We start from the raw sequence: 26,729 nt of genomic DNA, 5'->3' as shown, positions 1-26,729 counted from the left end.
AGAACGGCAGCCGCGGGCAGGCCGAGACCCGTGTGGCTGCGGCACTTGAGTTTCACCCGGCGGCTGCTACGGCTCGCCTTCGCTCCGTCTTGGCGAGCCGAAGGTGGCGGCGCTTTTGTGCAGGCCGGGCTGGAGCCAGTGGGAGACGGCGGCGGGGGCTGAATAAACGAGGCTGAGTCGCGCGTTGCTTTTGTGGCGCTTCGTGGTGCTTCCAGGCTGCAGGACTCGCGCAGGAATTAATTCCAGCTGCCCCCCTCCTTTCGTTGCGGGAGTTGGTGCTGGTTTGGGTTTTTTTAACCCTCCACGTCCTCTTTACCTGAGCTGCACAGCAAAAACGTAGCTACAGGGAGCCCAGAAGGGAGAAATGGTGTCACCTGCTGTGGGCCAGGACGGGCCCTGTCCCGCGTGGCGCTGGTGGCGGCCCTGAGGGCGCCTGCCCTTCATGGGCGCAGACGGGAGGATCTCCTGGCGTCTGGGGAGGCCCTCAGAGGCCTTGCTGGTCTCCCACCGCCTCCTGTTGGCGCTGGCAGGCCGAGAGCCTTCAGCTGCTCAGACCTTTGTCGCGTGCCCTAAAACCTAACAGTATTACATGCTTGCTAAGAGCAATTACCTGATGTTTCCAGTCTGATTACATGAACCTGACTCTCTGGTGTTTCAGATGAATCATAATTCATAGGCTACCTAAAACCTGCTTCCTGAAGAGGGGTTGATGCGTGAATCTCTGAAGTCTCTGTGAGGAATGGCTTGGCTGTCCTTCCCCAAGGCCGTTCCTCCTGTCCGGCACAGGTGGTCCCTCACTTGGTGAAGTCCCTCATGTATTGAGGTTCTCTTGCTTAAACCCTTGATTCTCCTCATATGCCTTTAGGGAAGTACAGTCTGTGACTGAGGATTTCAGGGGACACAAGGCATTTTGGAAATGAGCATTACCAGGCTTATTGCCCATTGCCAGGCTTATAGCTCTTGAAGGCTTTAGACACATGGATTCATCTTGCCACAACTTCAAACCCCAAAGCTAGTGTCCACTGAGACTGCTAGCACAGATATTAGATAAGCTGTCATTAACCTCACACAGTCAGAGTCAGACTGATAAAAGCTTTTGTTTCACTGTGAACACGATTGTTGCTGTGGCTAAGATAATATGCTGTGTAGTAGTGAAATATGAGGTAAAGAAGGGTGAGTCTACCTGTACCCTGCTGCGAGTTCAGACCTCAGCACAGCAGCACATAGGTTGTTTGCTGCCCACTCAGTTGAAGCAGGGCTCATGGAATCTTGCCTGGCTGTGAAAGTGCAAAGGCCTCATGCCACAGTGACCTCAAGTGGGATTTTGTTTCTTGCATTTCAGTAAAGAGGTGTTCCTAGCTCAACTTCTGCCTCATGTTGTGTTGAAACACTATGCAGCAAAATCCCTATTGACTTTACAGTAGGCAAAATCACATGAATTTTGTAACTGTGAACTGTTCATGCATAACGATGTTCTAAATAGCAATTTCAGTTTTGGTGGGGTCTAAGGACTAAATCTTTTTTTACATTTATTAAGATTTTATTAGTTTAAAAAGAGATTTAGTTGGTCATCTGTATGAAAGGATGAAGTCAGATACTCTTCCCTTATAAGGATGAGATGTCAAAAGGATCCTAAGACATTTTACTCCTAAGACATTTATATTACTCAGAGCTTGAAATCTGTTCCTTTATCCTCTTTCTGGAAACAGACAGTACACTTCAGAACACCATTGGAGACACTGTCTGTAGGAGCTGGCCATCACTCTGGCCATCCATTACTCTGACTCTATTGGATTCCATGCGTGTTTCCTGGGCGAGAGATCCTACTTTTTCCTTTTCTGCAGCAGTAGGTGTCCCAGGAGAGCTCTTGGCTTCTATGTATTCCACTACTCCATACATCACCATAGACACCACAAGCACAGCCAATAGGATATATAGTTTGATGTAGACTTGCAGGAAGGTGCTATAACCAAAGGCAATGACAAATCCAGCTGATTCCCAGAGGCGGTAATTTGAAAAGGCAGCCTCCTTGTGTTTCTCAAATAAAACACCGTAGAGTCCTGCAAGGAAGGAGAGGCAAGGTTTGTGACGGTTAAGTCTGAAACCAGGTATTTTCTGCAACGGGGTGAACAGACTACAATGGTGAAAATAAACTGTCCTGCATAAATGTCAGATCAGGGAGAATACAAGTTTTGTCTTAGAGCATTTTACACTCGTACAAATTGTTATAACAAGTTAAAAAAAAACAGTGTTAAAGGGACAAAATATAGAATATTGGAGAAAAGAGGAATAAAAATAGCAGAAAGGATGAAAGGACCTTTTCTGTTGAAGTGAGATGACAGGAAGTTTATTTTTCAAACTCTCAGCCACAAATGGGAAGGTTCTCACACTGACCAGTGAGAAGGTAAATAAGGAGGAATTAAAAATGGACAGAAATGGTACTCTACATGGTATAGTCTCCATTTACAGCTCTGTGGAGCCTGAGAAGGCTTGACTAAATCCTTACAAACTTTCAAAGAACGGGGGATACGGTCATTAGGAACCAAGTTGCTTTTACCGTGTGGGGTAGAAAGGATCAAGGAACCATAAAGAACTCTCTGCTGGCATCCTTCCCCATTTCTGTGGGGGAATCTGCATGGACCTGCATGCACTGTATACTTTCTTTCATCCACCTAAAAATGTGCAGAGACTGTTTACGTAAAATGCCTTGTTTTGGTTAGAACTTGGCCTTTGGAAACTCCCAGGTAAGATTTTCACGGTGTTGCCAGTGGTAGCAACTTGTGCTATTCATACTAGCTATATTATGTGAAACAAATAAACAGGGAACACTTGAATCAGAAGGCTCAGTTTTAATAAATGAAGGAGATTTGCTTCTCAGAGATAATCCAGTTCTCAAATTTTCTGCTCCTGGATGAGTTGGCAAAAATGATACCCTTGGTGCATACAGAACCTCTGGACAGCAACCGGGTAACTTGCTTGCTGATACTTATTTGATGGCACAGGGTTAAGTTGATGATTGCCCTATTCCATTTGTGGAGAGCTCTCACTGAGTCCAGTCAGCTGCACATTTGAAGGAGCATTTATAGGAACTTGCCAAAGGAAGGACCACAGGCCTTAGCCCCGCAACTACTATGTTAGTGATGTTAGTCTCACCTCATAGTCTTTGGAGCTGGGAGTTTCTCACATGATGTTAATGCTCTTACCCCTGTATAAAACTGATGAAGCGGATAAGAGATTTAGTCCTAAATGGGCATGACAAAGTGAAGATCCTGTTCTGGGATGCTGCAGTGTGGAGTAACGTCACTGCATCTCTCTATTAAGGATTAAGGTCATCACTCAATAATTCAGTATGACAATACAACACTTGTGCCGTTGTGTTACTGGGAGCTGCAGAACAGCTGACGGTACAGAAGAAAAAGAAGATGTTGTGCAAACAGAAAGACTTTTTTTTTTTCTAGCTAACCACAAGATGTGAAATTGTCATAAATATCTTCCAGGAGTTTGGGACAGTATAGTACTGTAATAAAGGTCAGTGTTGTCACAACACTGCAAAGCTCATTAGCCATTACGAAAGAACAAAGCATTGTTCATCATCTGTACCTCTTCTGGGGGAACTGCAACCATTTCACAGCCTCATTCTGTGACCATTGGGTCTTCTATACCTAATCGCTTTTCCTAGCAACAGCTCCAGTTCATCAGTTATGCAAGGTTCTAGGTGAGGAAATGTCCTTCTCAAAGGAGTCAAGTGTCTGAGGGAAAGGCTTACAGGGAAAGAGAGAAGCAGGAGAATCTCTCCAGTGGGAGACTGAGCTATGGCTCTCAGAAGAGTTTTGAGAAAGAGCTTGACAAACAGTCAGGAAGACTGTTGGCTGAAGAGGCAGCAAATGAATTTGCTTTATTTCACAGAGGGCAAATCATCACTGATACCATCTTTCCATGAACATGAGTAATGAGAAGTGTTGATTTAAAATTGTACCAAGGGCACAAGGCTGTGTGTTAGGATGAGAGAAGATGAGAAGGTGTTGCTTGAAAGGCATATGTACCTGCTCTCCTCTAAGGGATATGACCTGGAGCTGCTAAAGGGACGGAGAAGTCTGACTGTTCACTTCCCTGTTTGTTGACGTGGGACTGTACGTATGCTGGAAAGGAAATTGCTTGCAAGTGCTGTACAAAAGACCATGGTGTTTTCCCGTTGGCTCTCTAGGAGGAACATGCTGATTTACCCAGTGGGCAAAGTCATCTAAACTACTCAAGCAACCAGAGGGACAAGGAGAAGGGAGGCCCAGCTACCTGTCCTGACGCGGGCCCAGATGAGCTAGTTCTGTCACATGCATATTCCTACGGTATCAACCAAATCTGAACTGGAGATGAAGGAAAAAATTATTCAGGAAATAAGGAAGCAAAACATGTGAGCAGATGGGAAAGCATTTAACTGACTTGCTGACACAGATTATGGCGTTGAGCTTAAAAGATTTTCACTGGCAATCATTACCAGACTGTAATTCAATTCAGCAGAGACTATAGCTCTTTCTTGCCCTCTCTAACGTTTTAGAATCTGCCTTCCAGTTGCATATACTTCAGTCTCTCTGTAAGAGAACTTCCTCTAGTTTTGAGTGAGCTGTAAGTTTAAAGAATACCTTACAGCAGTGAATTTGTATCAGGTCGTTATCTGAACTGTCATATATAATCACAAAACAGAAAGACAGAAGAAAAAATTATAGGTAGGTGTAATGCATCAGACAAGAAGCCCAGCCATATCCTTCCAGTAATGGACTCTCGGGGGAAGAGTGTAAGAAATGAGACAAGTACAGAATGATCTTTCCCTCCAATGCCGTCCTGATTCTGACAATCACAAGGTAGGGACTTCCTGAGTTGGAGAATTCCTCTGGATTGTCAGGCTTAACAGCTCCCAAGAACATTTCCTCACTGAAGTGATGTAATTCCCCCTTAAAGCCATTTACATTTGTGGGTTTTCATAAATCCTTTGACATTGAATTCTACAGTTTAACTGTGCATGCTGTGAAAAAGTATTTCCTTTGATTTGTATTAAGCCTACTGCCCGGTTACTTCATTTGATGCCACTAGTTCTGTTATTATGACAATAGTGCAAAAATCATCCCCTATTCACTTCCTCATACTATTTATGATATTACTGACAGCCTCCCTTAGTTATTACTTGTCCAGGATAGAGTGTCCTAGTATGTTTAGCCTTCCTTCATGTGGAAGTCTTCCCTAACTTTATTTATTCTTACTGCCTTCTTGCAGCTTATCATATTTGATTATATGTTTTTCTGAAATGGAGCAAATCAGAACTGCATGCATCATGGATTTACTTGGTTGCATAATGTTGCTCTCTGTGGTTTTCTCCTTCAATTTCGTTCTGATAACTCCTAATGGACTATTTGCTTCATCTATTGTTGCTGCGCTTTGAGTTGATATTTTTCAGAGTACTCTCCTTTATTACAACAGACAGGCTAAATATATCATTCTTCTGAACTGTGTAGTTTTCTTTGAAAAACCTATACTTCTCCAGAAGATTTATTCTGAGTATCTGTCATCATCTTCCGGGATGTTTCTCTTTCTACACCTTGGAAAGAATTGCTTTTATAAGCATTCTAGATGTTTATTCCTAATCTATTCTTATTTGTGCTACTGTCTGCTGAGCTACCATATTTCTTTCATGTTCTGTCTTAAATCCATTATAATTGTTATGTCCACGTGTCCTAGAACAGGTTGCTTATAAATATGAATATGCAGATTTTTATATCTCAAGAGAATTCATTTCACTGTCAGCAGGACTTACCATTAGTTTGTGTCTGCCAAATAGCATCAGATATGCCCCAAAGAGCAGGGAACACAAAAAACACAACAAGCTGGTTAGGATGAGGTTTCCACAGCAGTAGTGCTATTATACTGGCAATGTTTGTAACGGTAGCTGTCAGTTTAGAAAGAAGAGAAATACAAATTATTATAAACAGAACAGATATGACAGATAGGTATACTTTCAAGTTCTTCCCCCAGTTAAAACACAAGGCAATCCTTCTGTTTTCATTCACTAAGTTGGTATCACATGAACCACAAGACAACAGAGTCCCTTAACAGTCTTTCATTAGTCATACTGAGTACTGTTCAAACTCAGAGATCCTCTGAGCTGATACGGCTTTTATCCTAAAAGTCAGGAACTGCCATTGGGAACAACTAAGACAAAATATCACTGAGTAGGAGAAGGGGCTGCCGAAAGATTTGGAATCCTGGTGTGGGGCATGTGGCAGGCGAAAGAAAACACTGCTCTCTTCTCTTTATGTAGTCCTTAAAGGTAGATTTCCTTTCAGGGCCAGACGAGACAAGTAAGTATATACAGAAGGGTCTGCTCTCTTTCTGTCTTTCTTTTTGCAGGCAGAATGTAGATTAGTCACCCAAAGCCTCTTCAAGAGAATTGAGGGGTTCAGAGGTCTTGGATTGCTAAAACCATATTTTCTTGGATAATTGATTATTTTTAAATCTAAAATGATTTTCTTGAGTGAAACATGCACTAAGTACAGACATATAAATATAAGAAACACTGAACTAGTGACTGTAGAATGAAGGACTCTGAATTTCTTCTTCCTTGTCCAGGCTTAAAAATCCCTGTGGAGGAAATGTCTAGAAAGATGTGCACAGACTTCATGAAAGTAAGGTACACTTCAATCTGAATAACTTAGTGGATACTGGGACACAAATGAAATATTTCTTGATATTTTTTCTGTCTCTAGTTACTCACTGGAACAGTGTCCTCCGGAGATAAAGATGTTCTTAATTATGCAAATCTCTTCTCATGGCAACCTGAAAACTATTGGCCCTCAAGTTATTCTAGCCTGACACACTGGCATATTTTTCACCATATAGAACAAGTAGTTAAAATGACACCAGTTCAACCTTTAAAATTTGTCCTGAAATGATCAGACTGGTTGCTGAAACTTCTAAGTTCACTGACACCCTCAGTCTCAAATTAATGGTATCTCTTATTAGGTTCTCTGTGGTTTTTGCCCCATAAATGTGAGAAGGTTTGACATGGATGGAGAAATCCTTCTCAGATACAGACATCTGTATTGTAAGATTATTTATCACCAGTTGCATTAAAGCTATAAAGCATTAAAGCCGTAGTGCAGTTTCTGAGTAGACAGTGCCCTCAGAAGCAGGGTGAACTACACCACCAGCAAAGTAATTTAAGGCAATGACTTGAATACAACAGTTGACTGTGCTGCCTCTCTTCCTGTGAATCCTGCTTGCCTCCAGATCATTGTGGTGTTAACTCATTGTCCTGCATGCGAGCAGATGAGGCACAGCATTGGATTTGACATACCATATGAGGTGATCAGTCCTTCAAGTGACCTTTACATACCTGTTGCAAATAGCAGTTTTATTCCCGTGAACTGGGAGATCTTTCCAAAGAGCAGAGAGCAGAGGGAATTTGTAGCTGCAAAACAGATCATTACGAAGCCAACGTAATGTATCCCCAGGGCACAGGTTACATAGGTCTGGAAGAAAAGAGACAGTGGTGACACGTTCGCTTTGGTGAAAATATGCAGCTGAGGTTCAAGGGTCTTAGCCTGAATGTTTGGTAAACAGCCAGCACGGACATGATCAAAGGAACACAGCTACAGAGTTTGCTAACAAGTCTCTGGAGTACTGACATAGCTGGCCTTCAGCAGTGATATTCCTAACCCAGTCCCCAGATTGGTGTCTTGCAAGCAGAGCAGTAACATGTAGGGAAAGAAACTGGAGCGCTGCTTGCTGTGCAAATAAACCTCCTGGTGGTGGCACATAGAACGCTCTGCCCTTCCCTTTATAGCCCATGAGATGAAAATTGACAGTCAGCACTATAGCTGTTATGGAGCAGCTCCCAGGAAGTGAAGAGGATTCACCTACAGGAACATTCAGCCAGCAGAAGTGGCCATGGATTGCCCCTTTTAAGCCATTCAAACACAGCAGTAAGTGCACTCTTCCCTCTGCTTATATTTAAGGTTTGAAAGTTTAAGTGTCAAATAAACAGCTCAGAAGGTTTGCCCCTTTTCTCTGGAGACTTTCTCAGCAAACATCTGGACAACACACGTGCTGTATATGTGGGTTTTCTAGAGAAATTGGAGGAGCAGAGGTGGTTCTGACCATTTCAATCTGCCAGGTTTTGCAACCTGTTGCATTTGTGGCTGGTGAGGGCTTGCAACTAGCCATTTTAAGGGTTTGTCCTCTTATTGTACAAGTCTTCAAAATAAAATATGTGGTGTTTGCTAACTTGCACTTACACAAACTCTGGAGAAACCAGAAGGAAGGAAGATAAAAAAGCTTTGCAGACTTCTGGCTTTTCTCCCAAGTTGTTATTTACAACCGACTGAAGAGCTTGAACCTGTAGCTCTCTGCTGTGCCTCCACTGATGAGTTAAGATCTCCTCAATGTTCTTTTTAAGGCTGTTCCAAGGGGCATATTTACTGCCGGCCTCTCCTTTTCGAAGATGTCACTCAGAGTTCATTCAAGTAGAAATAAACAGGAATTTGGCTAACCACAAATTGCCATTGAAAATATCTCAATTTAACGAGTAAATCACAGACACAATAGTAAGACACAAAGAACAATCAGGCACACATAGATTTGTCATTGTCATTGTCATCCACACCTTTGTGTAGTCACCAGCAAGAAATCCCTGTTCAAACCCACTGTACATTGTCAGAGGGATTAGAAGACATTGTCTTTTATCTTTAAGTTGCTGGAAAGTTGCTAGGAAGGTAGACCAAAAGGATGGTGCCTTTGTTATTTCTCTCCCAGTCTCTGCTTGGTCAGATTTGATCTGGTCCAGAAATATAACAATCAGCAACACAGCTAGCACACCACTAGCTGCAAAAACAAAACAAAAAAGTTCATGAAAAAATGAGGAATGCTAGAAGAATGATGGGAAATTGCTTGCTGCTGTTATTGTTCTGACTTAGCGCTTAGCTCTGTATGAGATGTTTTGGCAGATGAATTTGATTCCGCTTCAGTGTAAAGGCCATTTCTGTGTAAACAAGAAGGCCTGATCTAAATTCACATCTTCTGCATACAGCGGCAGACCTTGCAAATCTCCTCTGCTTAACTGTGACTTGCCTGTTGTGACAGCCGCCAGGCCAGCTGCACTGTTACAAAGGGCGATGGCTCACCCTTCCAGGTTAAGTCAGAGGTCACGGGGATGGGGAGCTGGCCGTAAAGAGCTCCCTTTGGATCTATCAAAAGGCTTTAAATCAACACAGAAGGGGAATATTCACTTTCAGTGCCAAGCTATTCATGCTTAGGGGGGATCTTCCTTCAAATACATGGAAAGAAAATTAAAGGGCTAGAAGTAGAACTGCTGTCTTGGATCCCAGTGTATCTTGGTTTTCCTTCTTTCTTTCTTTCTTTTTTCTAAGCAATGCTTTGAGTAAGGAATATGTGCTATTTTAAAGATGATAGTGAGCAGCGCTGGATTACTTGTTAAAGATGAATGCTACAGCTTTGAACCTATAACTTTCTAGCAGAAAGTTAGTTAATCAACAAATGATCGTGTATGTATTGGTCTGTTTGTAGCTTTTCAAATGAATCAATAGGATTTTGTTCATGTTATCAAGAAGATAATTATGGTTCATAATACACAAGAAGCAGCAGCACAGTGGTAACTGATTACTTCATTACAATGTGAGCTGTGATTATGTCTCCTCTCTTAGTGATGTTGACTAGAAATCCATCCATGGAAGCAAGTGGATTTACAGAATACGAGCAGAACCAGTCCTCTCTTCCCCTCCGTGTTGCTTGTTTAATGTGCTCCTTTGGTATTGTATCTGTGTATGGGTATGTTCTTTTAATGTCCAAATACATTATCAGATTTACAGTAAATTGCCTTGAATTTTTATTCTGTTGTATTACTTATTTCTCATGCATTTATCCTGAAAGGGAATATATTCTCTTTATTATATTGCTCTTTATTAAGAGCAATTACAGGAGATAAGTAACTATATGGCTTTAGAGTGGTTGGTATGTATACAGATAGAAACGTCCACACTCCTCAAGAAAACTAAACAACAAAAGACTTATCTATTATTATCTCCACTAAAGCTGTGCCAAATCTGTGTCTAAATAGAGGAGACATTTAAAAAATGTCTGTGAATGAAATATTTAGCTATTTGGTTTCCCTTGAGGTAGGAAAAGACATATCTTTTTTTAAGAGCTTAAAAGAAAAATGAGACCCCACTGACACTGGGTCAGTAGACAGTGGAGTTGCATTCATTTCATGTGAGCAAAGCTTAAAGGAGTGCTGTATATATTAGTCAACAAATTTATATTTGAACTTGTGAGCCAAACCTGCCTTTAACAGAAAGACATTAGCTCCAGCATACTCTGGAAAGGGAGTGGGGGAATATTCTTTGCATTTTCTCAGCAATTAGGAATGGAGGTTTGGGAAGGAGAGAGGGTTTTCTGTGATGGACTTGTTTGGTAAGGGCTGGCTCTGACCAGATGATTGAATATTTTTTGTCTGAATTTACGATAAATTCTGCACATCAACCTCAGCGCAAAGAGTGCATCTGTGTACAGAGAATGCAAAGATATTTTAACTGAAATAAGGTGACGTATCAACTTGTCAGATGCTTCTCCTTTATCCAGAGAAGAATTTATTTTGGGCCAGATGATACATTTTGAAATTTCCTCATTGTTACAAAATGTCACTGAATGCTATCTTTATATATCCATTTTTGTCTTTTCGGGTTTTTATAGCATCCGCCTTCCCTGTCTTTGATTCCTTTCTAACCTTATGCAAGGAAGGTCTGTAGCAGCTGTAGTTACTAAATGAAAGAGAGATGTGCCAATTCGCCTAGTGTTTCTCTTCATCTTTGCTTTTCACACTAAGGTATTATAATTCAAGCATCAGAGCTGAGAATTGACTGAAATTGTAAAATCTCAGCAGGAAACTAAAAACCTCTCCCAAAATGACTGTATGTTCTGGGAGCTGTGGTTCAGGTCCACCTCAAATTACAGTACAGTTCTTGTGATAAAGCTGTGTTATGTGTGGTAAGACATTATGAAGCCAATTCTGAGGGAACTGTATACGCATTCCCAGAAGGCTAGAAGTTAGCTAGTTCAGGTGCCATTAGCATGGCTGCTGTTAGCACCATAGACTTCTGTGCGCAAATAGAAATCTGCTCTGAGTAACTTGTTTGCTGTTACTGATACCAAAGACAATGAATGTAAAGCTGTCTATCATCTCAGGTATATCCAGACAAACTGCTGTAATTCTCTAATTGCAATGTAAGAATACTTTTGATTCTAGTTTGTAGAGAAACACTGAAGCAATGTGGGACACTGTATTGGGCTTCTGCTTTACTCTAGGTGAAAAATAAATGGAAAGCACACCATGCTCCTTAAAACAAAAATTATGTGGCATTGGCACAAAGCTTTTGAAACTTTTTTGGATGGAGTTTGTTTACAGCTCATTGATATCTTACTTCCTTTTAGCAAATTGGATTGAAGGGGGAAGTTAGAAACTCAGTCTGCAAAATCATTCACAAATAGCAGATTCCGCATCAGTAGTATTCATTAACGATTGTGTGGATTACTTACCAGCGTAGGTCCCTAGCAGAGCGTAGATTAAAGATGCTGAGGGTCCTGCTGACCCAGTGGTGTTAGTGGCATCACTCATCATGCAGTCATATGCTCCACAGCATGCCAGGTCTTCCTCTGAGATTTCCACTAAGTCAGTAAGAACCAAAAGAAAGGCAGAAGAGAGGAGATTAGATGAGTGCAGACTACATACAAGGATATAATGAGAAGGGAATCCAGTGTTCAGTGGATGGTCATGGTTTCAAATCCCTCACGATCAAAGAAGTTTAACTCCAGAATGAAAATTTGCTTTAACTGAAGCGGTTGCTCAAGACAGAACACTTAATGGTTACAAGGAGACTAAATCCAGAGGCTTAAGTCAGAATCCAATCTCAATTTTCAGTATTTAAAGTTCCAGTAGGTATTTGTGCCTCCTAATTATAATACCGTGCAGGACAGATTCTTAGTTTACAACATTGCTGAACAGCTGGACCTGAGTTCTACAACCACGGTCGCTCTCCAGGTAACTTCTGTATATGTTATAGGAATGGAAACCACCTCGAGACACCTTTTCGTTCTATTAAATTAAATTACAATTAGCTGTAGTTGAGTCTTCCGAGGAACCAGCTTTTCCTGGCTTTGGTACTCTTTGAGAACATGAAAATAAAACAGTTTAGCAGTGTTTGGAGTAAGACCTTTGCTTTGTTTAATCCCTTCGGTCTTGTGCTGGGCACATGTCAAGGACGTATCCATATGCATATACACACAGTGTCTGTCACAAGACATCATGCCCTCCTCCTCCTGCACTCTTTCAGATAAAACTTATTAAGATGAAGAAGATCATTACCTTATCTTGGCTAGTGGCTATTACTGCACCACTTTGGACAACAGAACCTCAGCAAAGTTACCACATACAAAAGATGAGTCACAATAGTAAAGCATGGAAGAGTGTAAAACTAGTTTTCTATCTGATCATAAATCATCTGAAGATGAAGATGCACATGCAGTTACTGATATGGAAGCTGCAAGGCAGGGTTTGCTTTGCTCTTCTGGAAATAAGGCTGTAATACTGATGAGTGAGAAAGAATGAGTATCATAATTTATATTGATTAGTGTCTTCTGTTGTAGTGTTACCTCATGGTGTACCTTGCCTTGCTGTGTGTGGATGCAGTGATGTCAAGTGTAAGTACATGCCTGAGGCAAAGTACTGAGTGCCCTAGAGACCCTTACTCTCACCCAGAAAGCTCCCCAGATTGGAATTGAGGGTCACTGGCAAGGCAGAGTTGGGAAGTTTATTGCGTGACTGCTCATGCCACTGCTGTTGTGCAGATATACAAGGCCTTTGGTTTTGAGAGCTGTTCATGGCATACCTCCCAGAAGCATGTCATTTCCTGAAATCCAGAATAAATAATAGTAAATAAATAAAAGTTAGAATTTTCTTAGAATTCACAAGTACCTCCTTAGATATGAAACTAGAAGGGGATATACAAGGAGGACAAGGAGGATTTTAATCCTCTTATTAACACCACTTAACATGACGTGAGTTGTGAGGTAGGGAAAGGTAGAATGGTTGCAGTCTGTGCAGATCCCACATCTGCACCATGTCTTGGCTACCTCTTCCTTAAGAGGAAATGAAAAAGGCTAGTCCCTTTTGAGACAGGGGACAGTTCAGTTATTAGGTCAGCATGGCTCTGTTGCACTTGATGTTGTCCTTCAGCATTAGGCTTTGATGGTGTTTCATCGATTGATGCTTGGGTTTAAAGGAATCCTGATTCCTCACAAGTATCACACCTCGGGAATATCATGGATCATGACAACTACCCTGCCATAAGCCCAAGGATTCAAGGTTTAAAACTTGATATCAACACCCTGACATTTATGTTTAATCTAATACTTATCTGAATACATCCCAGAGGACATATTGAGCTGAACCGGGGAGAGAGGTAACTTCTTGCTATTTATAGTAGCAGTATATGTGGAAAGCTGCTTCTTCTGCTTCTGTCCTCTTTTGACTTTGATAGGATAAAGAATGCATGCAAGATAGTGCAGTAATAATACCGTAGCATTTTGAATCTCTAAGTTGGTGTCCGAGTATTAATTTATTTTCACAACCGCTCTTTTAAAGCTTATGAAAATTACAAGCATGGGAAATTATGGCAGTGTTGTTGAGTGATTTCTTCAAGCTACATTAGCATCTGCTGTCTGAGCCTGAAATACAACAGAAGAATCTTGGCATGTAGGCTCCTGCCAATAGCTCGTTCTATTTCTTCTTGACAATTCTGTAAGCAGAACTGACCAAATTCCAGTAAGCACCAACATCAGTTTGACTAACCTTAAACAGAAAGTTAATTAAATAGTACAAACTTCCCGAGATAGCTGCTGAGTGTTTTGCCTTTAGTTTTAATCCACTTTGAATAAAAGTCAGATCTGAAAGACTGCCTCTGCCAGGAGCCTATCTATGCTTTACAACACAGGGGAGGAATTCAAAAGGAATTCAACAGACATCCATTTTTGAGCTAGTTGTCTGAATTCTCTTTATAGCTGGTGCAGAGTTGATAGAAAACAGACACTTTCAGAGAGCAGTATAGCTGATCTATTTCAGACATCTTCCTTCAGATGAGCTAAGTCACATCAGGAGCGCCTGTTTCCACTGACTATGAAGGGGAGGGAGGGTCACTAGCTCAGCTACAGAGATCTACTCTTAACCATCCAGAGCTAGTTCGTATATATAGTAGAAAGAAGTGCCATGATATCTAAATATATTTTACCTTTGTTGGAAGATTGGCCAAATATCAGCGATGAGATAAGATTTCCCCAGACTCCAGAGGACTGAAATATCAGAAAGAAGATCCCAAAATATTGGTTGATAATGTCTTTTCCAATTTTTCCTGCTTTCTCAGCATATGAATGGCCAGCAATGGTGAGGTAAGTGCATTTGGCAGACCAGAGTGGTGCTCCTCCTAAGCCCAGGATCACAGAGGTAGGGATCAGTGTGTTCCTGCCAAAGAACACTTTATTTAGCATAGTTTTCATCCCTTAGCCTAGCAATCATCTGCCCAAAGACCCAGAGGCAAAAAGGACATCAAAGAAATACATTTAGCCTTTGTGTGATTCAACAAATCTACTACACGAAACAATGAGCCAACTTTGCGAAGCTTAGGGTCTGAGAGCACTCCCGGCTGTGTCCAAGGGCTGGCTAGGTCTGTGCTCATGTGCCCTGTCCCCTTGTAATTGAGAACTAGATTGCACCTGCCCCTGAGAAGACACAGATCACAACAACTTTCCTCTGCAGAATTATGTCCCCCTCTCTCTGAAGACCAGAACTGAATTGTCCTTTCACCTCAGAAAGGGCAAGGCAGGAGCTCACCTCCTCCTGTGCTCCCAGAGGCACTACCTGAAAGACAGCCTCGCCTTCTGTCTTTTCCAAAATAGTCTTAAAAGGCATTTGGATTTTAAACGAAATTTTTGATTTTCTTTCTTTCTTTCCTTTTTCTTTCCTGAAGGGAAATCTCTGCTACGTACACAAATTTGAAAAGCAGCTTCAGGTAGATGGATGGATGGATGGATGCATTCATTCTGACTCTTTGCGTCTTTTCATCTCTCTGCTCTACCTGGTACTGGATTTATCCCTTTTTCTTGCAGGTGACCCCTTTCGGGTAGCATCCAACTTTCAAATCCACAACATGGAAGTAGAGTAGGAATTGGGTAGAAATAGAACTTCACCCTGATGGTTATTTAGTCCAAACATAATGGACAGAGTTCAAGCATTGAAATTGAACAGTAGTACCAGCTAGCGTAGAAGTTGCCTAAGGAGAATGTGATGTAGCAGCACATAGATCCTGCGATGGTCCACTTGCAGCCCAGCTTCTTGATGAGGATTGGAGGGAGGAACATGGATGAGAAGATAAGAGCAGCATAGATAACACTTAGGGAAGCAACACCCATTCCTTCTTCTGAGTGGAGACTGCTCTGCACAGACAAAAGAATGGTTCACACAGACTTTACCACAGACATATGATACTATCGTGTATGGTGACTGGCTTCAGACAGAAAGAGATACAGAAACTGGAGCTGGTTATAGATATTACTATCTTCTTTCCCCAAAACAATCTGATTACAGATTTATGGTTTCCCTCACAAGGATAGGCCATTTATGAAAATCTGATCCAGTTCCAGCTGAGGACTGTGAATTTGGGGCTCAGATTCAAAGTTCTGGTAAGTCAAATTTTAGATGATTTAATTCAATTAATTTGAAATTTTCTTTGAGAGCAAGCTGAGTGAAGAATAACCTCTTTTCTTGGTTTTCCTTAGATCTATATTGCAAGGGCTGACTTTTGCAGCAGTGAAAGATTCTTTACTTTTAACAACAGGTCTGATCACTTTTAAACTTGGAGGTCAAGGTCCAAAAAACCTAATATGCTCATAATAGCCCTTTGTAGTTGAAAGTAGTTGAATCACACATATTTTCACAAGGGAGGATAAGATTTTATTGATCTAACATGATCTAACCACATCTGGAGTACTCTGCCAATTCTGGGCTCCCCAGTACAAGAAAGACATGGATTTACTGGAGCAAGTCCAGTGAAGGGCCACACAAGAAGAGGCTGAGACAGCTGGGACTTTTCAGCCTGGAGAAAAGAAGGCGAAGGCAGGATCTGAGCAGTGTGTCAAAATACCTGATGGGAGGGTATAAAGAAGCTGGATCCAGACTCTTCTCAGTGGTGCCCAGTGACTGGATGAGAGGCAACGGGCACAAACTGAAATGCAGGAAATCCCACTTGAACACAAGAAAACATTTTACTGTGAGGGTGGTTAAATACTGGATCAGGATGCCTAGAGAAGTTGTGGCATCTCCATCCTTGGAGATATTCAAAACCTGACTGGACATAGTTCTGGACAATGTGCTCTAGCGGACCCTGCCTGAGCAGGGGTTTTGGACCAGACGGTCTCCAGAGGTCCCTTCCAGCCCCAATTATTCTGTGATTCTGTGATTTTGTATTTTTATATTCAAAATATTTCTCATATTATCTTGATAATGTGAAAGTAAAAAGGAGAACATCCAAATTCTTCTTATCAACATTTTCCTGTTTGGTTTCATAAAAGCTAACATGATCCTATAAGGTTCTTGAAGGAGGAACTGGTGCTGGGAGGTGACACTGGAGAGCCCTGGAGGAGACCACAGCTGCCAGTAGCAGCAGTGAACTCTGCTGAGCTCCGTGCTGTTTGTCATGGTCCAGTGGAGCAGAGCCACATCAGCAGCCACACAGCTCCCGCAGCGGGAAGCAGGCATCGGGACAGTGGTGTGAGGAGGTAATTTTCTCTATTAGGCAATGCTTGTGTCAACATATTTTGGAATTGAAATAGCCGTTTTGTAGACACGCAGAGAATCTTCCTGATCGTAGAGATCTTATTTCAGACACAGATATCAAGCACATGTTTTTGTCAGCTACAGCTTTTAAAAATTAGGAGCTAGGCCTCCAAAATCGTAAGATTAGCTTAATTTTTACCAAGGTTCTTTGGCAGGGAGGAGGATGTTGAAATAGATGATGTGCATTTTTAATGTTTCTCTTTCAGGCTACAATAAAGTAAAATAACTTAATTCTGATTGTGTCTCAACAAGTCCTCCTTAACCACCAAGACAAAATGGAGAAAGGAGAGGGTTATTTTCTGAATCTGCACCACTTCCTCCTGCTGCAGTGAGGGAAGCTATGTTACAGGACTGTTCCTGGAACGGTTCATAGTTTCGGATGGTGTGATTGACCCATGGTTCTTGCATTTGACATTTCCCCTCTTGTTAGTCTGCCCAGCTCCTAACATGTCTATCCGTTTTGGGACTGTTTTTGCAGAATTGCCCTGAGCTTGGAATTTGACAGTTTCAGTGAGCAGAAACTGGTCTAGGAAAAGAAAACAGGTGTATAGGACTGGAAGGGACCTCCTTGTGAAATGAGGTCAACCCCTTGTCGTTGCAGGCAAATGTATCATTTTATAAAAAGATTAGAAGCTTTAATAAACTTATCCAGCTCTATCTTTAAAGCATACAGAGTCTTACACCAGTTGCAAAATTGGTCTAAAACCCAAATGATCAGGGTCACCTTTCAGTATCCTGTCTAAACTTGCTCATGGACAACTTATGTCCATTTGTTTGTTATTGGACCAGCACAGCCTTCTAGCCTGAAAGTTCCTCCTTGTGTTTCTCTGCCCTGAAGCTTTCATAAACATCAATAATGTCACCTTTTTTTTTTTTTGCCGTGCTAAACAAGCCAGCTCTGTTAGTTACCTGAGTCTTCAAGTCATTTTAGAAACTCATCTCTGCTACTGGGTTTTAAGATGTTAAAGTCAGTACATGTGACAGCTGTCTTTTTTATAAAATAATATTTTGATTGTTGTTATATCATGACATCAAGAGTTACTGTATTATTTTATATGTACATTGTTTAGTTCATTTCACATACATTTTTATTATTTTACATTGCTATAAAATAATAATAGAACTACAGAGATTTAGAAACATTCCAAAGAAGCCTTTTCTGAAATGGAATTTGTTTTCCATTTTGCAGTATTTTCTCATGAGAAGAATCTCACAGAAATTTAATTTTTATTCATATAGCTTTTGTGGATGGAAAGAACGGTCCGGCATGAGTATTCAAACTATATGAAAACTGTTAGAATAAAATATGTAGTAGATGCTATGGAGTCTGGGTGAGTGATATGAACCTTTGCCAAGCTGATGTCCTAACTTACCTCGTTAAAAAAAAAAAAAAAAGAAGAAGTACATGGCTTTCTTGCAGAAACCATGGAAAGGCTTTCATATTTCACAGCACCAGCTGGCCTGATGCCTTTCCAGGCTAGTTGTCCTGCCAACTAGAGGCAGATGCTCCACTTACCTGTAAACTCTGCAGCCCTCCGTAAGCAGTAAAGAGAAGTAAAAATCCAAAAGAGATGACCAAAACATTCTTAAGATTCCTTTCCATGTTGATTCATACAATAAAAAGGTCTGTCAGTGCACAGAGTTGATCCAAGTATTCCAGGAGATGCTTAGAGAGGGAGATAAACAGCTTATGTTTTGTTGGAAAAGGTCACTCCTCACTGCATACGTAGTGGAAAGTGTTGTTAATTATTTGAGGACTGGCCAATGAACTTTGCTTTATCTGATAATGAAAACTCCTTATAAGAGTGTTACTCATTCACCTGTTGTGACTGTGAGGCAATAATGAATGCTCTCAAAGGACTTTTGTATAGGTTTGTATTTGATATTTAGGCATATAAGTCACTTGCAGTACTTAAGCCAATTATAACACTGCAGTCATGCATTATGTGGCTCTTTCCTATCACTATAAAGGTACACTAATTAATAAAGGGCAAAGATTAAAAGATTGTACTAAAATCTATATTATGCTTATTGCTTAACCATGTTTGCAAAACACTGCTAGCAAACTAGATTGTTTATATTAAAGTGTAATCCGCATACACCATTTCTATAGCTATGCAGCACATCAAAATAAGGTTGCTGGCATCTTGGCAAATAGGAGATTTTTCTTCCATCTTGGAATCCTATTATGGCTTTGCTGTTCCAGCATTACCAAGTCATACGTGTGAAGATCATTTACCTGATCTTTCCCATCAACTCAGAAGCCAAGAAGAAATATGGGTCTAGTCGATAAACAAAAAAGCAGCTGCTCTCATCCCTTGTCCTCCTGCCCCTGCCAAAAAGCCCCAAACTTCTGCAGGATGTATTTTACCTTTTTATCTTCCCAGTGCTTCCCGGTTTACGGAGTAAAAAACTTCCCCCTGCCACCAACCTCTAGTGTTTGCCCCAGCTTTTCTGTTTCAGAGCCTGCCCCTGTGAATTTGCGTTGCCTATTTGGTCAGTGCTATATTGACCAACCTACAAGTGCTGACAGAGTTTTTGAACACACAAAATTCTGTCTGCCACTAAGCCGGGCAGGACTAATAGACCATCTGCAAATACTTTTTGCAGTAGAGGAGGGATTGGAACTAGGGAGCCAAGAAACCTATGCCATAAGCTAAACATGATAAAGTAGACGTGGTCTGTAGTGTGTCTGCAGTCGCTAGTGGGAATATACAATTGAGATTTGGTCTAAACCCCACTAGATGGCACAATTTTGCTTCCCACAGGGATCTTCGGGGGTGAGGGGCAGAAGTTTTAATGTATTAATACATTAAATACATTAAAGAGGTCACAGCTTTTTTCTGCTTTGGAGAAAATTCCAGTATGTGCCTTTTCATTTTCTTATTTTGTCTTCTAATCTTCTTGCATGAACTAGCACAGAATACATAATCTTTTAATTCTCTTCTGTTAATGGTCTTCTATATTGCAAGTCTAGATAGTGAAATACTGGCTTTTTATTTTAGAGACTACTACACTCAGTGTACAAACAGTTTCAACTAGATCACAGTGCTACTCCTGCTTTGCAGTGTTTGTAACCTTCTATACGGTTTATAAAGCAAACCGGTGGTACTTTGGCCTAGTGAATTCCAACCTTTTTAGGTTTATGGACCTCTGCAAACTTCCAGTGCGTAACCCTGCATAATAAATTTATGCCTGGTGATAACATGCTTGTTTCTTTTCTGGATCCTTTAAAAATAGTCTGCAAAATTCTAGGAGTTTGAGATCAAGGGGATGAAAACCACTAAGAAAATATACAAATAATATCTATTCCAAACAAAAGTATAGTTATCACCTGCTCAGGCAGATGCAAACACCAAGGATAGTGCAAAGCATACTCAATTTTAAAGGCTTTATTTTAATTCTCTTTGTTGGCATTAGCAATGGTGATAAGAAGGCTTTTTAAAAAAACTCTGACTTGACACTGTTTTTAAAGTGCCATGTTGGATAGGTTATCTGATCAGCACTTCTGTTCTGGAAGAATTCTTAACTCCTAACTCAGCTGCCTCCTTTCAGCAACATACCACTAAAGAACATTTTTGAGATGGCGTTTTTTGTTTGCTTTTTTCTTTTTTTGACTGATCAAAGATATTTAGGCCTGTTCTACAACCCTTTCCCAGAGCTCTGGGTTATCCAACTGCCTGGTCATGAGCCTCTCCTTAGGAATGTGCAGAATCTTTACGGAGGAAATCTGATAAGGCTGAGGAGCTCTTCGTTTGGTACCATGCAGCGAGTGTCTCCAGCAGGCCTGCTGTGCATCACCCTTGACACATCTTTCATTCTTTCTGTCAGTTTAACTTAGATTAAGTGAGCCTCAGTACCTGCACACTGTATTTTGGTCTTAGCTTTTGCATAGTCACCAAATTCTGGGTGATCACAAAAGTGGGAGATGGAAGAGGCTAGTTAAATTCATGACTCCATCCTACAGCCAACTATTTTTATTTCCAAGGTGAATGTAACTGGGTGCAGGCTTTGCTTAAAACATTAGAGAACCAGAAGTTATTTGTGTGTGTGTGTGTGTGTGTGTGTCTGTGAGCGCTTCATTATCATTTAATTTCTCCCTCTTTACTGGTTAACTATATTGTTTAGGCATATATTGTTTAGGCAGTTATTTTAACAAGAAACAACAAAACTCAGACTACTCACCAAAGGCTACTCTGTCTTGCCCAGGATTCCTTGAGTCTGCCTGTGGAAAGGAGGAGTACACACCAGTTGGGTAATGGTTTGGCCTGCACATAATATAGCCAAGTGTTGCAAGATCTGTTCTCAGCTAGACCTATCTGGCACTTGTCTCCAAGGAGCTGACCACTGAGCAGGAGTTGCAGAGGACAAGTGCTTGTTCATGGATACCTCCAAACACGAGGATGAGATGAGGAGAGAGTGGTGACAGAGTTTGCGTATTCCCACTTGGAGAGATATTCCTGCCCTTTTTCCAGGGTGAGGGCACTACAGATGAGGACTGAGCCTACTGTCTGCAGTTGTAGTGGTACTACAAAGCCCTTAGCATAATAATTTGTGCTGGAGCTCTTAAATGTGGGCTTCTGTCTCTAAGCAGCCCTACAGGCAAAGCCAGGAGACTGCACAGTCCTAAAGAATCCATTCTGTTAAACAGATGAGCCCTGAATTTTCTTCCAGAGCCTACTGTGTGGTGGTCAAGACCCTCCTTTAACGTATCTACCACCAACCCATACACTCACCTTCTGAGGCTGTCAAACAGAAGACACTCTTCATAGGCTGCAGCAGTGTGAGTGTCCTAAAGAAATAAATTACTTCTCCAGAGAGTGGAGTACCTGTAAAACAAAGCTGAATCATCAGGCAACATTAAATAATTCAGATGCTAAACATCTTTCACAGTTTCCAGCCGGTGTAGGAGAGCATGGCTGATTCCTTCGAGATTCCCAGGCAAGTCTAACTCTACTGCGACCACTCTTTCTTTCCCAAAGTCCTTCTCTCACAGGGAACTAGCCTGTCCTGAAACGCCTGCAGTGTTCCAATGTCTGAATTTCCATTCAGAAGAAAAGAGGGTGATTAAAATTCAGGACTCCTTAGTGCAAGCTGCCTACCCAGTGTTCACTTCCTTATTGTGAAAGCCTGGCCACGTTGCTATGCTCTTCCCTGCTCCCACAGCTTTGATGCTGTGCTGATTTTGGAGTTCAGGCAGGAATGGCTAAATGTGACATACATGCCTTGCAAAGCTGTGCCGTTCCTGACAGAGGGTTCTTGATTTTGGGAGTTTACCTCAGCAGGGTTAAGCTCACCCACTTCCTCAGGGCTGTGCTCAGTACTGCCCGAGTCACATATTTTCTGGCTTCTTCTGGTGTTTGTGAGGCTGCGTCAGCACCACTCAGGTGAGTGCTGCCTGGGTTGCAGCTGCCTGTGGTTGATGGTCTTAGAAAATACAGACTATTAAATGTCAAGAGAGGGTCAGGACTCCAGAGAGGTAAGATTCATAATACTGAGCTGAATAAATCAAGAGGTAAAAGCTGTCTTCTCCTGGGAGATGGACCTGAGGGGAGTTGCCAGTCAGTGGACTCATTCTGCCCACAAAGTCAGAGGAAAACAGTGATTTTTGTGGTGTCAATAACTACTATTCATTCAGTAAAGGCCCCAGCAGTACGAGTTCCTCCTGTGCTCCTCTAAAGGTCTTAAAATCTCCCCCTACTCGAGCACTTCAGCTCACATCTCCAAATGGGCTGTCTTTCCTCTCTTTCTTTTCAAACTCTGCTCCTTTTCCACCTTGCAATGTATCCGTAGATACTGTTCTTTTATCTGTTCTCCCAAGACCCATCTACGTGCATGGCTGCAAAAGACATTAATATGCTATTTCTGTTTGAATCCTACCTGATGATGTCCTCTCTCTTTCTCCAGAGGCATCCAACTGTCTCTCTCAGTCTTGATTTCTGTCCTTGATGTAGCCTATCCTCCCTTACTGCTTTATTGCTCTTTGGTCATCACCCTGCCTTTGTGTCTCTGCTTTTCCCTCCTCCACTGCTCTCCCGAAGGCCAATAGACTCTCTGCTTCTTAGAGGAACCACTGGAAAATCCCTAGATGCGTTCCCAGCTCACAGTTTATTACATTGCTTTTAGTCTTGCTGGCAGGAAGGGCCCTCTCTCTCCCCACTCCCATATTGTTCGTAATATCTCGCTAGACCCTTTTGCAACTCCACTATGCATCCTTCAAGGAGGAGAAATGTCTTGCCTTCTGTGCTGTGGCCAGCTAATGGTAGAAGAGGGGTCGAAACTGACCGAGAGTGGAGAAGGTGCAGGCCAAAGCTTGACTGTAGGACTATGCAGCCTTCCCTTGCAGAATACTTGTCTGCTCTGTTGGACCCTGCTGTCCAAATAACCTATGTTGTTTCTACAATAAAGGCAGGAGTTGATTTGGGATGGGATGATGTGATACCAGCCAAGGTCACCCATAAACTTTTAAGAGACAGAGAAACAGTTCCTCAAAGTGTTGGGCTTATTATAGATGTTACTACAGTCAGCTTTCAAATCCTGGACACATCTGTGAGGGTGTTCACAGACGCTAATTCTAGCCTAGGGAGGGATACAAGCATTTTGAAGTTAAGCTCCTGCTTGGAGCTGTCCCCCCAAGGACCCTGCCCTCTGGAAGAGCAGATATCTCTGCAGAGGATGCCTAGGGAGGCTAACAGCTCCGGGCTAACAGTTACCCGTGAACAGTCACCTGCTTCTCCACTGTAATTGTCTTGCATTTATTCTTTTATAAAAGCCCTCTCATTTGGCTCAGATTCAGCCTATTCACAATTTACCTTCTTAAAACTGTTGCATGAGCGCTGTGAACTTACATGTTCACCACCCTGCATTTTGGATATTTCAGAATAACTGGGGTAAACCTATTTCTAATCTTAAACCAGTGGCTGTGACTCAGTTGGTAGAGCTTAACACCCTGTTAAGATAAACATGCCACTGTTGTGGTTTGTGCTTTTCTGATGACAGGGTGGGGAGACAGATCCTGCATGTGAACAATAGACTTTTGCAGTCGGCTCTGAAAATCTTAAATGCTATTGACTGGAAACTGCTTGAGTGCCTGTTAGTTGTTCATATGAAGGTTCATCAGAAATTCCTTGCACATACCCATGCTGTGGGCTGGGAGGACTGCTCCCACTGTGACTGAGAAGCAGTAACCCAGATCATTTGCCAGGCATGTATCTTTACCTTTCCTTTTTGATTCACAGGTGGCTGATCATTTTATTAATGTCCACTATCAAGCTAGCACAAAAAAGAGGCTACAATGCTCACCCAGGAAGCCCATGCTTTTGAAAGGCTATCACAAAGACTTGTGAGCAATTTATCTCCTTGTGGAGGTAAAAGCAGAAGAAAAGTGGACAGTTAACTGTAAAACATCACTGGCTGTCTCTATAGGCTTCATGCACAAATTTTGGTGGTTGATCCCAGACAGAAGGGTTGCTTAAAGGCACATCCGTGCAGATGTTCTGGACATGGAGGTTCTGACTCCCCAATGCCTTTCAGCTTTCACCTGTGTCTTGTTTGCACCCAGGGCAGAGAACTGGCATAAGAGGAAAATTTACCACCCGCTTGCCATGGATACAAATATCTATGATGGATACAAGTTAAGAGGTAGCATTAGACTCTTCCTATGTAAGCTTGCTCCCACTCATTTGTGTTTTTTGTCACTGGATACAGTATAACCACACATATGAGTAAGAACTACCAAGCTGCAGAACTGCAAGCAGGGGATCTTGAGAGTGAGACAGAAAAAAAAAAATGGACACTTTTGTACAGGCTGGTGTGCAGTAGGGTGTTAGTGAAACGGGTTGTTAGAGCCAAATAAAAAGATCCACTCAGAATTCATCAGAACAGGTGTGTTTGCTGTTGGATAAGTTTGCAAATTTTGATGATAAAACTGCTTCCCTATCCTTGTAGAAACCACCAAGTGCCCGGCATGCATGGGAGAAGGTATTGCTGTTTCACCTGGTCTTTTCTGTGCCACAAAATATGGGGAAGCTTCGTAACATTCCCTCAGGATGACAGAGAGTCTCTCCCAGGCCTAAGCAACAGACTCCTTCCCTTGTCCGAGTATTGGTAAATTATGCAGCTGTTCAGGATATTGCTTCTCTACCAGCCCTCCCGGACCTTCTTGTTCCCCCTCTGCAGCCCTGCCTTCTCCCGCATATGTCCCTCCAATCGCAGGTCCATTAGACTGCATCTTCTGCAATTCAGTCAAATTACCTTTCCAAATAGATTCCCATACTTTGAGATTATGAAGGTGACGATAGACCTCCCTGGAAATAGGTACCGTAGTGCAGCCTGGAACATTTTGACAGTCACCGCTCCAAACGAGTTCTGCGTTTCTTGTCTGTTTTATGGTGATTTGTAAGCCCTGCTGCGTGCTTCTAATCTTGCACAGATCTTTCAGGAAACCACCTCAGTGTGCTCATGATAGTTGCAGCACTCCTCTTCCTACCCCATCCTTGTTCGCTTTATTTTGTCAGCTCCTGATGTGAGCCTTGAAATAAGAAACACACATTATTTAGGAGGACTGGGCACATACAACTCCCCCTGAGTAATTACTATTTGAATAATGACTATTTGACTTGTGTTCTTGTTTGCATATTCATTTATTATGAGTGGTTAATATTCTACAGAAGTGCTTCCAGAGAAGTGCACAGGGTGCTAACTGGAGTCACTCTGTTCCTTTCACAGAAGCCGTTCAATAATGTCAGGGTGGTGAGGACTGTCAGTAAACCTGAACATGATCTTGTGGGTTCTCAGTGGGGACATGAAGGTGAAAAGTGACATTTTATTACCAGTTCCTGAGTCATTTAGCAATATTACAGGAACAATCACTGCATACAGATAGCTTCAGCCTGGATCCTATCTCTGGAAAATCATCTTTTTTTTTTTTTTTTTCATACCAAGAGTCACTCCTGGAATCTGTTCCAGGGTCCAGCGTAATCACTGGAGAACTGCTGACTTTGGTGACAGCAGCTTCAGCCCTTCATATGCCTGTGGGAGGATACTCTGTTGCACTGTCAGATGTGGCATTCCCACATGAGAGAGCTAAAGCTTGGTGAAGTCAGTTTGAGCAGAAGGCTAACGACTTCTGAGCACTATAGGACGGTTCTGGAGAACTGTGTAGGAAAAGCTGTCAGAGCAGCGGGCAGGAAATCTGGAGGCAGTATCTAGTTCTAACTTCAGTGGGCTCTCTATGATAAAAGGTATATCTACTCTGTTTGCTAGATTCCCTAAGGCCAACAAGCAGGCCAGAGTAGACTAAATATTTCTGTAGCTACTTTAAGAAAAAAATTGAATATGCTTAACTGTCAGATATAATAAAAATAATGTTAAACTTGGATTCTTCCATGCCAGACCTCTGTAGGTATAGTAGTAGTTATTCATAATTAAAGACTGAATTAATTAAGTTTTATCTTGAACATTTTCTTTCAGAGGTAGCATTTTAAGTGACTGTAAGTATTTTTCTTAAACAGCCTGATGGAAAGAAATCCAGAGTATCCTACAGAGAATCTCTATGCCTTTTCTTTGTGAAATCTCTGCTCTGCATTGTACAAGCAAAGAAAAGAAAATTGGGGAGTGAAATCACGTTACATAAAGAAGGTGCACCACAGAATTTATTGGAGCTGTTAGAGAATAGCAGCCAAACCGGTGACCTATCTTTCCAATTACCAAGCTCTAAAACAATCAGTCTTCACATCTTTTAATGATCAGAGGCTGAAGACATACATTCGCAGGCGGCTATTAAAGA

The 26,729-nt window shown here is 41.8% G+C and overlaps 1 protein-coding gene across 4 annotated transcripts; it reads right to left on the bottom strand.

Annotated features, from left to right (window-relative positions):
- Positions 1 to 1,496: 1,496 nt before the first annotated feature.
- UNC93A (unc-93 homolog A) lies at positions 1,497 to 21,998 on the bottom strand. 4 transcript variants are annotated; one of them, XM_068939175.1, is made up of 11 exons: positions 21,679 to 21,728; positions 21,128 to 21,167; positions 18,459 to 18,608; positions 16,251 to 16,351; positions 15,362 to 15,543; positions 14,343 to 14,572; positions 11,596 to 11,724; positions 8,651 to 8,868; positions 7,382 to 7,517; positions 5,804 to 5,935; positions 1,497 to 2,060 (listed from the first exon to the last, which is right to left on the bottom strand). In XM_068939175.1, exons 5-11 carry the CDS (start codon positions 15,517 to 15,519, stop codon positions 1,720 to 1,722), a joined length of 1,344 nt encoding a protein of 447 aa, XP_068795276.1. In that variant the 5' UTR covers positions 15,520 to 15,543; positions 16,251 to 16,351; positions 18,459 to 18,608; positions 21,128 to 21,167; positions 21,679 to 21,728; the 3' UTR covers positions 1,497 to 1,719. The 4 variants fall into 4 exon arrangements, with proteins under 4 accessions (XP_068795276.1, XP_009684312.1, XP_009684555.1 ...); XM_009686017.2 differs by lacking the exon at positions 16,251 to 16,351 and having other exon boundaries at positions 21,679 to 21,998; XM_009686260.2 differs by lacking the exons at positions 15,362 to 15,543; positions 16,251 to 16,351 and having other exon boundaries at positions 21,679 to 21,771.
- Between the last annotated feature and the right edge of the window lie 4,731 nt (positions 21,999 to 26,729).

This window comes from Struthio camelus, chromosome 3 (genome assembly GCF_040807025.1).
Source record: "Struthio camelus isolate bStrCam1 chromosome 3, bStrCam1.hap1, whole genome shotgun sequence".
Classification (NCBI taxonomy): Eukaryota; Metazoa; Chordata; class Aves; order Struthioniformes; family Struthionidae; genus Struthio; species Struthio camelus.
This window is presented reverse-complemented; position numbering and strand designations above follow the sequence as displayed.